This window comes from Xenopus tropicalis, chromosome 10 (assembly GCF_000004195.4).
Source record: "Xenopus tropicalis strain Nigerian chromosome 10, UCB_Xtro_10.0, whole genome shotgun sequence".
Classification (NCBI taxonomy): Eukaryota; Metazoa; Chordata; class Amphibia; order Anura; family Pipidae; genus Xenopus; species Xenopus tropicalis.
Genome location: NC_030686.2, coordinates 31,512,703 through 31,527,423, shown reverse-complemented (window position 1 = coordinate 31,527,423; position 14,721 = coordinate 31,512,703). Strand labels below are relative to the sequence as shown.

Here is a 14,721-nt window from a genome sequence, read left to right as displayed (position 1 = left end):
ATGGCTTGTGGCAAACTGCAAATGGGACTTCTTATGGTTTTTTTGTTAACAATGGCTTTCTTCTTGCCACTCTTCCATAAAGGCCAACTTTGTGCAGTGCACGACTAATAGTTGTCCTATGGACAGATTCCCCCACCTGAGCTGTAGATCTCTGCAGAGTCACCATGGGCCTCTTGGCTGCATTTCTGATCAGCGCTCTCCTTGTTCGGCCTGTGAGTTTAGGGGGACGGCCTTGTCTTGGTAGGTTTACAGTTGTGCAATACTCCTTCCATTTCTGAATGATCGCTTGAACAGTGCTCCGTGGGATGTTCAAGGCTTTGGAAATCTTTTTGTAGCCTAAGCCTGCTTTAAATTTCTCAATAACTTTATCCCTGACCTGTCTGGTGTGTTCTTTGGACTTCATGGTGTTGTTGCTCCCAATATTCTCTTAGACAACCTCTGAGGCCGTCACAGAGCAGCTGTATTTGTACTGACATTAGATTACACACAGATGCACTCTATTTAGTCTTTAGCACTCATCAGGCAATGTCTATGGCCAACTGACTGCACTCAGACCAAAGGGGGCGGAATAATTACGCACACCCCACTTTGCAGTTATTTAATTGTAAAAAATGTTTGGAATCATGTATGATTTTCGTTCCACTTCTCACGTGTACACCACTTTGTATTGGTCTTTCACGTGGAATTCCAATAAAATTGATTCATGTTTGTGGCTGTAATGTGACAAAATGTGGAAAAGTTCAAGGGGGCCAAATACTTTTGCAAGCCACTGTATATCTCATTTGGGATCAAGTACAAGGTACTGTTTTATGATTACAGAGAAAAAAAAAATGAATTATTCGCTTAAAGTGGAGACTGTGGGCGATGGCCTGCCCGTAATTTCAGAGCTTTCTGGATAACAGATCCCTTATCTGTACTACAGCGAAGGAAGTTTTGGTGTAATAGATCCTTCTGAAATCAGTAGTTCAATTGTTGATTCTTGATTTGGTAAATAGAAGCTTGTCCTTTGGAAGTCACAGACCATAACTTTTAAAGAGGTAGGTCACCACAATTTGCAGCTGGTCTTCATTTTTTATCTTTTGTTTTTTTTTAATGTTTAATTTTTGATTCAGAAGTTTGAAAGTTCAGCAGCTATCTTCTTGGTAGTGTCTCGTTTACTCTAGTAGCCAGTTAGTGGATTCAGTTGACTAGAAGATAAATAGGAGAAGGCTTAAATAGAAAGATAAATAATTAAATAAAGTGTTTTTAGCTGCTGGAGTCAGTAACCCAAACTTGAAAGATAGAAAGAAGCACAAAAAAGGTAGAATAACTAAAAACTATACAAAATAAAAAATGAAGACAATTTGAACTGTTTTAAAGAATATGACATTCTATAACTGTATTTAAAGTCACAGTGTACCTTCTTATTTTTGTCAGGACTTTTTACATACATCCTATGGATTAGATTTTTATTTTCTCATCGCCTATCTGGGAATAATGACAGGCATGCTGCCATATATTGCTATGGAAAATGCATATAACCATAAGGTATGTATTTTTGAATTTTCTAGTTCTGAAATTCTGGGAAAATGCATTGATTGATTGGTTTAAATTTCAAATTGGCCCATCAGTCTACCTGAAAAACTTCCTGTCACTGGGTCCTTCTGCTGACCAAGTCATTTGGCCTTGTATGCCTAAATCATGCCTATTACCCATGTATGTATGTACGTACGTACGAGATCTAAAAAGAGAAATGGATGGACTAAGGAGAAGAAACAATTCTATGATAATACAGGTATAGGACCCATTATCCAGAATGCTCGGGACCAAGGGTATTCCGGATAAGGGGTCTTTCCGTAATTTGGATCTTAACACCTTAAGTCTGCTAATAAATCAATAAACCATTAATTAAACCCAATAGGATTGTTTTGCATCCAATAAGGATTCATTATATCTTAGTTGGAATCAATTACAAGGTTCTGTTTTATTTCTACATAGAAAAAGGAAATCAGTTTTAAAATTCTGAATTATTTGATTAAAATGGAGTGTATGGGAGACGGGCATTCCGTAATTCGGAGCTTTCTGGATAACGGGTTTCCGGATAAGGGGTCCGATACCTGTATTACAAGGAAAGTGGCAATATTGTCTTTTAAATAAGTGGCAATATTGCCTTTTTAAATTAAGTGAATGCTGTGACTGTACTGAGTATTATATACTACCAAGCTGCTGATAGATTGTGAAAGAAGATCTCTGGTGCTCTCCTCTTCTGTTTCCAATATACAACTGTCCTGTTTCTGTGACTCAATGAAAGAGGAAGGGGAGGGCTTGCACTAAAAGAGCAGATCTTCCTGTTAAAATAGTAAAAATTTTGGCTTTTAAAGTTACAACACTTGTTTTACTCATGGTATAAACCCTCCTGATAGCACCTTCTATTCTATAGCCACATCCCTTCTTTGGGTGAAGACACATAGAGCTACTAGTAGCAGTTACCTGTCACAGCTACTAAAATACCCTGTCATAGACAATACTGAGAATTGCCTCTGCTAAAACACATGTAGAGACAATTATCAGTATTGTCTGTTTTTGTAGCTGTGACAAGTAGCTGTTATTAGTAGCTCCATGTGTCTTCACCCTTAAAGCCTATTATCCCACTGCTACTAAAGGCACCATCTCTCCCTACTATACCTGCTATCCCACAGCCACAGTCCCTTCCCAGAGGCTATTATCCCCCCACTGCTACTATAGGCACCATCTCTCCCTACTATACCTGCTATCCCACAGCCCCAGTCCCTTCCCAGAGGCTATTATCCCCCCACTGCTACTATAGGCACCATCTCTCCCTACTATACCTGCTATCCCACAGCCACAGTCCCTTCCCAGAAGCTATTATCCCCCCACTGCTACTATAGGCACCATCTCTCCCTACTATACCTGCTATCCCACAGCAACAGTCCCTTCCCAGAGGCTATTATCCCCCCACTGCTACTATAGGCACCATCTCTCCCTACTATACCTGCTATCCCACAGCCCCAGTCCCTTCCCAGAGGCTATTATCCCCCCACTGCTACTATAGGCACCATCTCTCCCTACTATACCTGTTATCCCCCAGCCACAGTCCCTTCCCAGAGGCTATTATCCCACTGCTACTATAGGCACCATCTCTCCCTACTATACCTGTTATCCCCCAGCCACACTCCCTTCCCAGAGGATATTATTTTAGACTGTAGCTTGGTAACTGATGTTATTATGGATGTTCTGCAAGTAAAATGCTTAGCATGCTCCATGTAGTAAGTATTATGTTGTTTAATTAAGTAAAATGCACTTACTGACAGGGCCCACTAGATTTTAGTGTATAAAAACCAAATGAAATTGCATACTGTATTTATTATGATTGCAAATTTAGCATCTGCTTCTTGTTAAAAAAAAGCTGTTTGCAGTTGTGTAATACTGGATGAAACAGTGCTGACAAACCAGGAATACTGCCAGCTTGGCCTATAGAGGCTACACATTAGCAATTACCAGTAAAGTAAGTTAAACCAAAGTATGCTGCTTGCTTGCTGAAGGTCTCATTAGGGAGGCTGTCAGACACAAAAAGTGGAACAAAACTGCATATTTCTAGGTTATCTTTGTTTAAGTCAATATTTACTAGTCAAACATTCCTCAAAAAGACATCCACTGTGACATGTTAACAACAGTCCAGTTTATATATCTCATTGTGGCCCCACTTTTGTAACACGGGTTTGGTCCATGTCCAGGCCTCTGATTTTAGCTGTCACTTGTGCAATGTGAATATATTTCAGTCCAGAAGCAAAAAGGGGAAAGGTGGGTGGGTAGGATGTAATGGACCTAAAAATTGACATGGGCTAGTTGTTCCATTCGCTTTATACATAATTTTAAAGGAACAGAAATACCAAAAAATTAAGGTGCATCACCTTTGCATCTGAAAGGCCGCCTCAGGGCAGCATAAACCCAAGAAATGCCCCTGAGGGATGCCCTAACAACTTTTTCCAAATGCTAACAAATCCCAGAACAAACCCCCACCAGGTTCACCTCTCACTGGCAGCATAGGCCAGGCAGAGTATGGAACACAGAGGTAATGTAGGGCAGTCAGAATATGGCACACACAGGCAGGGAAGAACAGGGCAGGCAGAATATGGCACACACAGGCAGCATAGGGCAGGCAGAGTATGGCACACACAGGCAGCAAAGGGCAGGTAGAGTATGGCACACACTGACAGCATTGGAGAGGCAGAGAATGGCACACACAGGCAGCACAGGGCAGGCAGAATATGGCACACAGGCAGCATAGGGCAGGCAGAGTATGGCACACACAAGCAGCATAGGGCAGGTAGAGTATGGCACACACAGGCTGCATTTTGCAGGCAGAATATGGCACACACAGGCAGAATTGGGCAGGCAGAGTATGGCACACACAGGCAGCATAGGGCAGGCAGAGTATGGCACACACAGGCAGCATAGGGCAGGCAGAGTAAGGCACACACAGGCAGCATAGGACAGGCAGAGTATGGCACGCAAAAGCAGAATTGGGCAGGCAGAGTATGGCACACACAGGCAGAATTGGGCAGGCAGAGTATGGCACACACAGGCAGAATTGTGCAGGCAGAGTATGGCACACACAGGCAGCATAGATCCGAGGTGTAAACAATTAAGGACATGTAGAGATAGTAGATGCAAAAAGGCAGGGTGGTAACAGAAACATTTTATATCATTGTTATCCTATATGCACCCCTCCAGTATAATATTGACTAGTAAGGAGTGTGCTGGAAGTAGTTGCTTGTTGGTCATAGGTTCTGCTTTATATACTGTAAGTAATTGGCTGTACAAAAGTTGTCTTGCCCCCAATTCACCAACACTAAAGACAGTCCTGAAAGTGGGTACATCAGATACTTGTAGGGCTTGTTTGATGGTAAATTAAATGTTCTTTTTTTGTACTTTGTACAATCTTTTATTATCTAGAATGTTTTTGATTGAGGGCAGCAAGCATTCTCTTGCTATCAAATAGTTACTTGGTTATAGTCTCAGCCCTTTTTCTCTCCTTTACCAGGTAAAAGCTTATTCTCAGCTGAAGATGGCTGGCCTGTACCCATCAGCTTATTGGGTAGGACAAGCTGTAGTGGACATTCCTCTCTTTTTTCTGATGCTTCTTTTCATGGTCGGAAGCATGCTTGCTTTTAAATCTGGAATTGACCTTCATGCTGGAACAGTGCTGGCAATGGTAGGTATATTTGCAACATACTTTGATTGTTGTGCTTCTACATAAAACATTATAGTGATATATATATATATATATATATATATATATATATAATCAGTTTATAAATATTGCTTATGTCATTGCATTAATACATTTTCCTCCACTTGTGTTGTACACTATTCATTTTCATCTCTTCCGCTTCACAGATTTTCTGCCTAATTGGCTATGTCCCTGCAGTTGTGCTCCTGACGTATGTGGTTTCCTTTACCTACAAACTTATTAATGACACCAGGCAGTGGTGGTCCTTAATCTTTGCAGTGGTAAGTTTTTTAGGAGAGCTCCTAGCTTAATAGGCTACATATTATTTTCTGTCTGTAAGAAAACATAAGAGGCTGCCACTTGTCTGTCTTCTTATTGTCATTTTCTAATACCTTTTGCTTTCGGCCATTGCCATGATGATGACCCTGCTTTTTTCTGTTGTAAGAAGTGTATGGCTGAAGGTTTAATTTGACAAGAGGGTCTAGCCAGTAAAATACCAGCCAGGGCTGGAGCCAATATTACAAATTTACCTGCAATGTATTTGCCTGGCAATTTTAATAACTCCTATTCCCTTTCCCAGCTCCTTTTCTAGCTACCCTACTCACCATTTCCCTTTGAATGCAGGTACCATGCCAGCCAGTCTATGGTGCACCCACAAACTTTATTACCTGCTGTTCTGATCATTCATGTGCTTTGCATGAATGATAGGAACAAAAGAATGGTGGCCATGCTGTGTGGTACCTCGTACCTCATCTTTACTATATTAAAGGAGATCTCATGGACTCACCACAAATATTTAGTTTGAAGTATACTCTGCATTTTGTTTCCTTTTTTCTTAGACAGCTTCCATTTCCATCATTATTATCGAGGCAGCAATCTTCTTCGCAAGCAGTGTTACAGTTACAAGGCTTCATGTGTTCTTCTCCATATTTTTCCCTGTCTATCCACTTCTAGGCTGCCTTACCTGCTTTATAAAGGTATGCAATTAACCATTGTCCGTTGTAGATAAATAAGGTGACCTATGCCTATCTGAAGAAACACTTTTTAAAATGTAGAATTGAGCACATATTTCTATGCAGTACTAATAAGAGGTCAATTAGAAATCTCCAAAGGTAAGACTAAATGGTACAAACTAGTATCAAACTAAATACATGTATCATACTACATAAATCAAATAGTGCCAAATGACTGGCAAAATAATGAAACTGTATGACTAGCACATAACAACACTGCAATTCCAGTACCTGGCATCATTCTGTTCCTTCCCTTACAGCCTTTAGCCATACTTGCTGCCAGAGGTGGCATGCAAACTATAAAAGCTCTATAGCCTATGTAAAACTAAAGAACACCTATACAGACATGTGACCAGCATACTAGGAGTGATATGAATGGTTTACATCAGTCTATATTTGCAGTATAGTCAATAGGTAAAGCCTTATTTATAGAAACAACAAACCAACCCAATGTGTTTTTCATATAGTACCTGCTTTGTGCCACTATTTAGTACTTTGCACTGACTGCCTGAGTAAGCGAGGCCATGGAGTAGTGTCTAGTGCAGCCAAATAACATTTTACATTTTAACTCATCAATGCTAAAATAAATTGAAGGAATGTGGAATATGGTCATAGCTCTTAGCTCTGTCCAGTTTTATTCAGCTATCCCTATTTAAAATAATGTTTTTATTTCTCTTGTTTACTTCACAGATGTCAAGGAACTTGGCTCACAGTGATGTAAAGGGCCTTACTCAGCTTGGAAGGCTCTTGGTGGCAGTGTTTGCTGTAAGTAAAGAGACCCCATGTCTGATTTGTTAGGCATGAATGTAGCTTCCCAGCTGGCAGCCTAAATTCTGTGAATGCTCATGTAGCAAGCACATTATAAATCCTGTGTATCATTATGCAGTAAATGGCTTATCAATCTAAAACAACTTTGTTCTGATATTACTGCTTTTTATGTTTTATTGTCTTCTGATTTCTGTCTAGGCATTCTAATACTTTTCAGAGCATCAATATTTTCCACAGCAATAATGATGTAAACAGTCACTAACCTGACTCACAGTTGTGCAAGGGCCAAGTGCTGGGAAAGAAATCTTACTACTGCCCAAGCAACACACACAAAATAAGTAGCTGCTACTCATAGTTTCATTCTTTGCTCTATGTCTGCATAGGAAATAAAGAAATCTATTTCTAATTTAACAGCTACTAGTCTCCCTATGTGATGCAGGCCAAATATGCATCAGGTCACATAAAGTCTGTGGCATGTTGATCATTTTAATAGCTACTAATTATAAAAATATGTCAGTAATAGTGAATGTGGTTAGACATGGTTGGGAACTAATGCTGCCATTGGTAGTTGCACCCTTGCTAAACTACACTTCTGATCAAACCTTAAGGCTAGTGCCCCATGGAGAGATTAGTCGCCCGCGATAAAGCTCTGCTACTGCGGGCAACTAATCTCTCCTAAATGCCTTTCCCCCAGTAACAAGATCAATCGCCGGTGGAAAGGCCTACCATCACTTCGCTTTTCCAAAGTCACGCAGAGTTGCCTCCTGCAGGAAAAATGAAGCAACACATATACCTTTCCACCAGAGATTTATTTTGATGCTGGTGGAAAGGCATTTTGGAGAGATTAGTCGCCCGTTGTAGCAGAGATTTATCGCAGACGACTAATCTCTCCATTTGCCTTACTAAGTATTAAAGGAAGAAAATGCTACCGATAAAAGATTTCTGTCTAAAATGCTAACAGACAAAAATGCACAGTTTTATGTTTCTTATACCAGTATGGGACCCGTTATCCGGAGAAGGGGTCTTTCCGTAATTCGAATCTCCTAACTTAAATCTGCTAAAAAAATAATTTAAAGAGTAATTAAACCCAATAGGATTGTTTTGCTTCCAATAAGGATTAATTATATTTTAGTTGGGATCAAGTACAACGCACTGTATTATTATTACAGAGAAAAAGGAAATAATTTTTTAAAAATTTGAATTATTTGATTAAAATGGAGTCTATGGGAGATGACATTTCCTTAATTTGGAACTTTCTGGATAATGAGTTTCCGGATAAGGGGTCAGATATCTGTACCTAGAAAATCACTGATAATATGGAGGTTTTCATCAATTTTAATTTCCTTACTTGTTTCATTTGCAGCCTTACGTGCATTTTCTGATCTTCTTCTTAATCCTGCGGTATCTGGAAATGAAATATGGTGGGCGATCCATAAGGAAAGATCCAGTTTTTAGGTAGGCTTTATCATATTACAGTGGCTTTTAACATACAACCTAAGATACAAACTAAATATGGCACTGAGGAAATGTGTTACATTCAAAAATGGTTTTCATTGGAAAATATATTGGGGATGCACCAAACCCCTAATGTCATGTGTCATCCATGCAAGGTGTGTTGGCATAATTTATGCACTGGGCATCACCCAGTGACATGTGACATTAGTCTGAGGGGCACACAATTCAATGTAGTTAAATGTAAAACTACAGGGTTTTAATAATGATGCAGACTGATTGCACCATTTATGGTACAAATGTAGGTGAATGAAAAAGTAGCTACCAAAACTAACTAATCTAAATGATAGATCCAGCTGTAACAAGTAATACCAGTGTGGGGCAGCAAGAGTCAGCAATTTATTATTCCCACAGAAGGAGACTATGATTCTATCCATTTATAAAGCACTGGTAAGAGTATGAAGAATAATTTGTCTGTACACAAAGGGTCATTATGGAGCAAAAGAACAAAGAAGGGTGGCTAATTAAATCCAAGTCCGGCTTGGGACTCCTCCAGTTTACATGGGAGTAGGAGAAACAATTGGTTACCTGAAAGCAGTTCTAATGTGTAGCGCTGGCTCCTTCTGAAAGCTCAGACTCAGGCACAATGGCACCTACACACCAATATTACAGCTAAAAATACAATTTTAAATGGCAAAGTGAATTATTTGCTATGTAAACAGTGAAATTTAGAAATAAAAAGTACACCATAAAAATCACGGCAGAATCCCTTTAAGATAAAAAATGGTCTATACTGTCCCTTTAACAGATTGTTCCATAGATGCAAGAAGCATAAATGTATTATTCTGGCATGCTAGTACTTGTAAGCACCATAGATTATATGACCTAAGGCACTTAAAGGGTTAAGTTGTATTAAATGTAATCACGTTGTATAAATATATAAGGGGCCCATATTGTATGAAATTATCTTCCAGAACCAGTCAACAGCTGTGTTATTCATTAAAGGGGTTGTTCACCTTTGAAGTAACTTTTAGTATGATGTAGTAGAGTAGAGTAATAGTCTAAGACAGTTTGCAATTGGTCTATTTTATTATTTGTGTTTTTACTTTTTGTTTAGCAACTCTCCAGTTGGATCTTCAGCAGTTATCTGCTTACTAGGATTCAAATTACCTTGGCAACCAGGGGTCAGTGATAAAAGTTGAAAGGAATCTGAAGAGCAAGGCAAATAATTAAAAAAAAACAACTATCCAAAATAAATAATAAAGACCAACTGAAAATGTGCTTAGAATTGGCCATTTTATAACATATTAAATGTTAAAGTAAAGGTTAACCACCCCTTTAAGAGAAAAAGAAATCTCTTTTTAGCTAGGGGCTATGTGGGAATTATTTGAGCAATGTATGTACGTGTGTATTTATTTAATGTCCGCTGTCCATTTATTGTCTTTAGTTGCTATAGTTTATGCAAAGAGTTGAAAATGTGATTAATTCAACTTCAATTACATTATACAGGAGCCAAACTAAAAAAACGAAGCCCTGGAAGTTTGCTGAAGTGCCTGAAGATGAAGATGAAGACGTAAAGGTGGAAAGAGCCAGGGTGGGTGAATACATGGCCCCAGACTGTAATGAGGTAAGAGAACAGCTTCCTTATGGCTGATGCCAGACACAGCGTATTCTTGGCAAGCAGAAAAACACTTCCCCAGAATATGCCCCTCCGCTGTAATAATCTTGTGTTGTTGTGCCTGCACCCAGAAGCATTGAATCTGCCGGGTGAAGGCACAAATGAAATGCTTGATTGTGCCGTTTGAGGCAGAAATACACTGCCTGTTCCTGCACGTGGCAGATTCAGAGCTTCTGGGTGCAATAAACTCACTGTGATTTTCTTGCAGAAGCCAATGGTCTTAGTTAGTGGCTTGCACAAAGAACAGGATCAAACTGGTAAAACGATTCTTGGGAAGGCAATGAGAAAACTGGTAGTGAATAACGTATCCTTTTGTGTAAGGAAAGGTCAGTTCGTGTCATTTCTCTCTTTTCATTATTAAAATAGTGCAAAAACATAATTTTTGTCCAAGCCCTCTGAGCAGATCTTGTGTAAGGTAAAAATTGTTTCTTGGTTTCAGGAGAAACAGTGGGGCTGGTAGGACCAAACGGAGCTGGAAAAAGTACCCTACTTAACATGATGGTGGGACAGAGTGAGCTGAATGCTGGCCAGGTGAGTGACCCGTGTGTGAACACTGGCAAGTTTTGATTGATATATTTATTGACCTTAATGTAGAATCATTTACAAAGCACGTACTAAGTCCAAAACTCCTACACAAATCTTCATGTTTTTCATGAATTGTGCACAAGTTGCTGTGTACAATTCCATAATAGGGATTGTGTCACCAACAGTGTAACAGTGCACATAGCATCAGTAATAGAATTAGCATCTAGTTTACCTGAATGAGCCCTCTGTACATTGTATATTGGCATACAGTTGTTTTAGGACTGGCAGGACCTATGCTCCCCTTTTTGGGCTTAGTATCGATAAGCCTTACTTCTTCTAAACATCCACAAATGTTTCTTTCCTACCTGGGACACTAGTTTCAGTTTCTTTCTTACCTTTAAGGCAACAATATTTATATTGCCTTACTCTAAACAACGGCTCACCCCTGCCTCCCTTCTTAGTACTCCATTCAAGTTACAGTACCTTCATTTGCAGCTTTATTATACCTTATTACCCAAGAATTTTACCCCCCAAAGGGCCTTCAAAATGTTAAGTGCTGTCATTCCAACAACTTACAGACAAATATACATGTTTTATGTGAACACTTTTAGCCTGGTGTCATAAACTATATTAAGTGATAGCCCAAGATTGAGCTGGTTATATTTTAATTGATAGAATGCTTAATGGTTCATGGCTTAGAGAATTCCATTACATGCTTTCACAGATATTGATGGGAGATCCAGCTGCAGGCGAGCCAGGCCTCAGCCCACCAAGGTTTCTGGGATATTCCCCACAAACAAACTATTTTTGGCCAGAAATAAAGCTTCAGGAGCACCTTGAGACCTATGGAGCCATCAAAGGCATGGGCAGCAACGTTCTGAAAGAAGTAACAAGGAGGTAAATGTCCACCTACGAGGGAGTGAACAGACCACAGAATATCAGAAAAAAAGGTCATGTTCTGCAGCTGGAGGGTGGAAGGTTCAGGAGAAATGTTAGTAAGTACCATCATACTTTATAGAAAGGATGGTAGATTTACAGTATGTTACAGATTTTTTTGCCAGTGGTGGTCCAGTACCGCAAACTATTGACACTGGCCATTTATAGATATAGAGATAGAAAAGCAACAGATAAATATCTGCAAGTGTTAAAGGGCAGACCGATGGGACAATGTTTTCTGCCATAGTCTTCTTATTGTATTGCATGAAATCAAGGTTTAACATGACCACATTTTAATTGGTGGTTCATTTAAAGAATATTTCAATGGTTCTGCCAGGGTTTGCCCAGTAATCCTGTAGAGTACTTATTTATTTTCCCTTAGAAAATTTAGTTAGTGTATCATTCTTCCAAGTGGCAGGATTGTAAAGTTTATAGGTGGGATGTTAGGAAGGAATAAGAAGTAACAACTATTGGGAGATTTTGGGCATTTTGGTTTCCTGAAGTTACAATGCAGTCAGTATTTGTACTCCCACCAGTGGAACTAGACCATTTTTTCTTTTTTTAAATACCATTTTGAAGTTATGATACTGTTCAGCAATGTACTCACTTGAGTGCACTTACCAGAGCACTGTGTTGTGTGAGCTCTCTGATGCATTTCCAGTTATTAGGTTGTTACCTTTCATCCCTTGCAGAATCGTTGAAACCTTGGACCTGAAGGATCATCTACAGGAACCTGCTAAGAAGCTCTCAGTAGGAAACCAGAGAAAGGTTAGTGATCTGTCTATTTTCCAGGTTTGTTTGTAATTCAAATATGCTGAGTTTGGAAGGTTATTGCCAAGTTATTTCTCTCTTCATTTCATGACAGCTGAGCTTTGCACTGAGCATGCTGGGAAATCCTGATATTGTGCTTTTAGAAGAACCCTCCACAGGCATGGATCCAAAGAACAAACAGATTATGTGGTCAGTTTTAATAAAAATATACATACACATTGATACAGATGTAGAACACCAACTTCCAGGATTCCTCCAACAGCACTTACTTAGTGTCAATTGATACTGTAGTTCTGCAAAATCTTTAGGACTAAATATTGCTTATTCCTTAGTGTGTATTCTGTCTTTATTGTGACAATACAACAATATAACAAGAGAGAGCACACTAAAATATTGAATCTTGGACCCCCCTTTTATTATGGTGCTGTACAGAGTCACCACACGGATGAGAAGCCTTTTAAAATGAGCACCTTATATTTGTATCCACAGGAAGGTGATTAGAACTACATTAAAAGGCAAAGAACAGGCAGCTGTCATTACAACGCATTCCATGGAAGAGGCTGAAGCCATCTGTGACAGAGTCGCCATTATGGTATCTGGCCAGTTAAGGTTGGCTGATTATAATTTCTATATTATACAATGCAATTTTTGTTACTGTTTTTTTCTTATAATAAAGGAATTGGTATAGTCTCTGGGGGGTTAGCAAATGTTATGCTTACCTGAAATCCCGGGCTTTTCCCTGAAACTGCACCGACCAGGGGTACTTCTATAGGAGTACCATGTTGTGATCTTCTTCTGCTTCTTCATTCTTCAGTGCCAGACTGGGCTGGGTGCACATACACAGCAGAGTGAAAAGTTGTTTGGATTTTTACTCTACTGCACATGTGTACTCGGACCGGTCTCCTCCCCCATGAATATACCTTTCTCCCCCCTTTAAAGATTTGTAGTATAACAGTAATGTATATTAGAGTTTAGCTTGGTCAGGTTTTTATCTTAGTGGTTGATGATACATAAAACCACTTGGTGATACATATTCATGTTTAATAAACACTCTCTTTCCATTTTTCTAACCAACTTCCTGTTCTTAAACCATCTGCTTAAACAGCAAAACAGTATTTATTTTATTTATAGCTGCGTTAAAGTGTCTGGTATTTTAGGTGGGATGTACATCCCTGATTTATGGTCAAGAATATTTTTTCTTTACTTTCACTGATTGCTCTGTCTAAGAGCTATGAATGAATTATAACACAAGAAAAAGGGAAAGTTGTGCTCAACCACTAAATTGTAAACCATTAGGCGGGGGTGCAATGAGGCTGTGACCACAAAATACATATAAACAACCGCAAAAAAACCTCTGCACTCACCCATTATCAATATGTAGAAATAGGACATTAGGACATTTCTGTGCATTCAGCTACTAAGAAATGTCTTCCCTCCCCACCCCAAAAAGAGGGATTGTTTGTCCGTACATTGCAATATACTTCAAGCTGGCCAACTACGTCAAAGTCATCCCTTCTGGCCAGTCCTACACTGACTGACCTATATAAGTAATTTAAGATTAGTACTGAGCAAAGGGACTAAGTTTTACCTGCAACATGCTTGCGTATAAGGTTAAAACTCCCATATGGTTGCCCTTTTATTGGCTCCATTGGGATCACCTGACTGTAGCTGGGAATAGTGGGGGCTACAACATGGAGCTGGTCACTGCTCCTGTATAAACAATAACACAAGAAAAAGGGAAAGTTGTGCTCAACCACTAAAGGTTTCTATGAATGAATTAGATAAAGATATAAATACATACGTACAATTGGGTAAAACACAGATTAAGAAATACATTCAGTGCATTTAGTTTAATGCCATTCATACATCCGGCAGTAGCTTCAGGGGTATCCCAGTCCCTAAACTATTATTTATTATTGATTCCTTCAGTGTAAAACATTGAACATTGATGATTTAAAGTACTAGTAACTTGACGAATAAAATCAAAGGTTTTGACCTGTCTCCATTACCAACATGAAACTATTTCTAAATACTCAACAGATACATTGGCTCCGTCCAGCATCTGAAGAGCAAGTTCGGACGATATTTCTCCCTTGAATTAAAACTTGATACAAGAGCCAGGAGTCAGAATGTGGAATTTCTTCACAAGGAGATTCTGCAAATATTCCCAAATGCAAGTCACCAGGAGAGGTAACTTTGTCTGATAGTTATTGCAATTCTATCCCTTCTCGGTTTAGCTAATATACCCGGGGTTTTCTAGATAGTTGAAGCCTTTAGTTACCTATCATACAGGCAAACATATCTTTAGGCCCCATACATGGAACAAGGTTTCCTGTACTGTTGGA

General features: G+C 39.3%; 1 protein-coding gene across 4 annotated transcripts in view; it reads left to right on the top strand.

Moving 5' to 3' along the window:
* Nucleotides 1-14,721, top strand: part of abca5 (ATP binding cassette subfamily A member 5) — a 74,788-nt gene that overhangs the window by 56,644 nt on the left and 3,423 nt on the right. For all 4 annotated transcript variants that reach the window (XM_031894000.1, XM_012966224.3, XM_031894001.1 and 1 more), the window contains 14 exon segments: nt 1,417-1,527; nt 5,045-5,215; nt 5,401-5,514; nt 6,073-6,210; nt 6,937-7,011; nt 8,378-8,469; nt 9,976-10,093; nt 10,353-10,470; nt 10,584-10,675; nt 11,394-11,566; nt 12,298-12,373; nt 12,471-12,565; nt 12,866-12,985; nt 14,417-14,566. In XM_031894000.1, coding sequence (XP_031749860.1) covers nt 1,417-1,527; nt 5,045-5,215; nt 5,401-5,514; nt 6,073-6,210; nt 6,937-7,011; nt 8,378-8,469; nt 9,976-10,093; nt 10,353-10,470; nt 10,584-10,675; nt 11,394-11,566; nt 12,298-12,373; nt 12,471-12,565; nt 12,866-12,985; nt 14,417-14,566 — 1,643 coding nt within the window.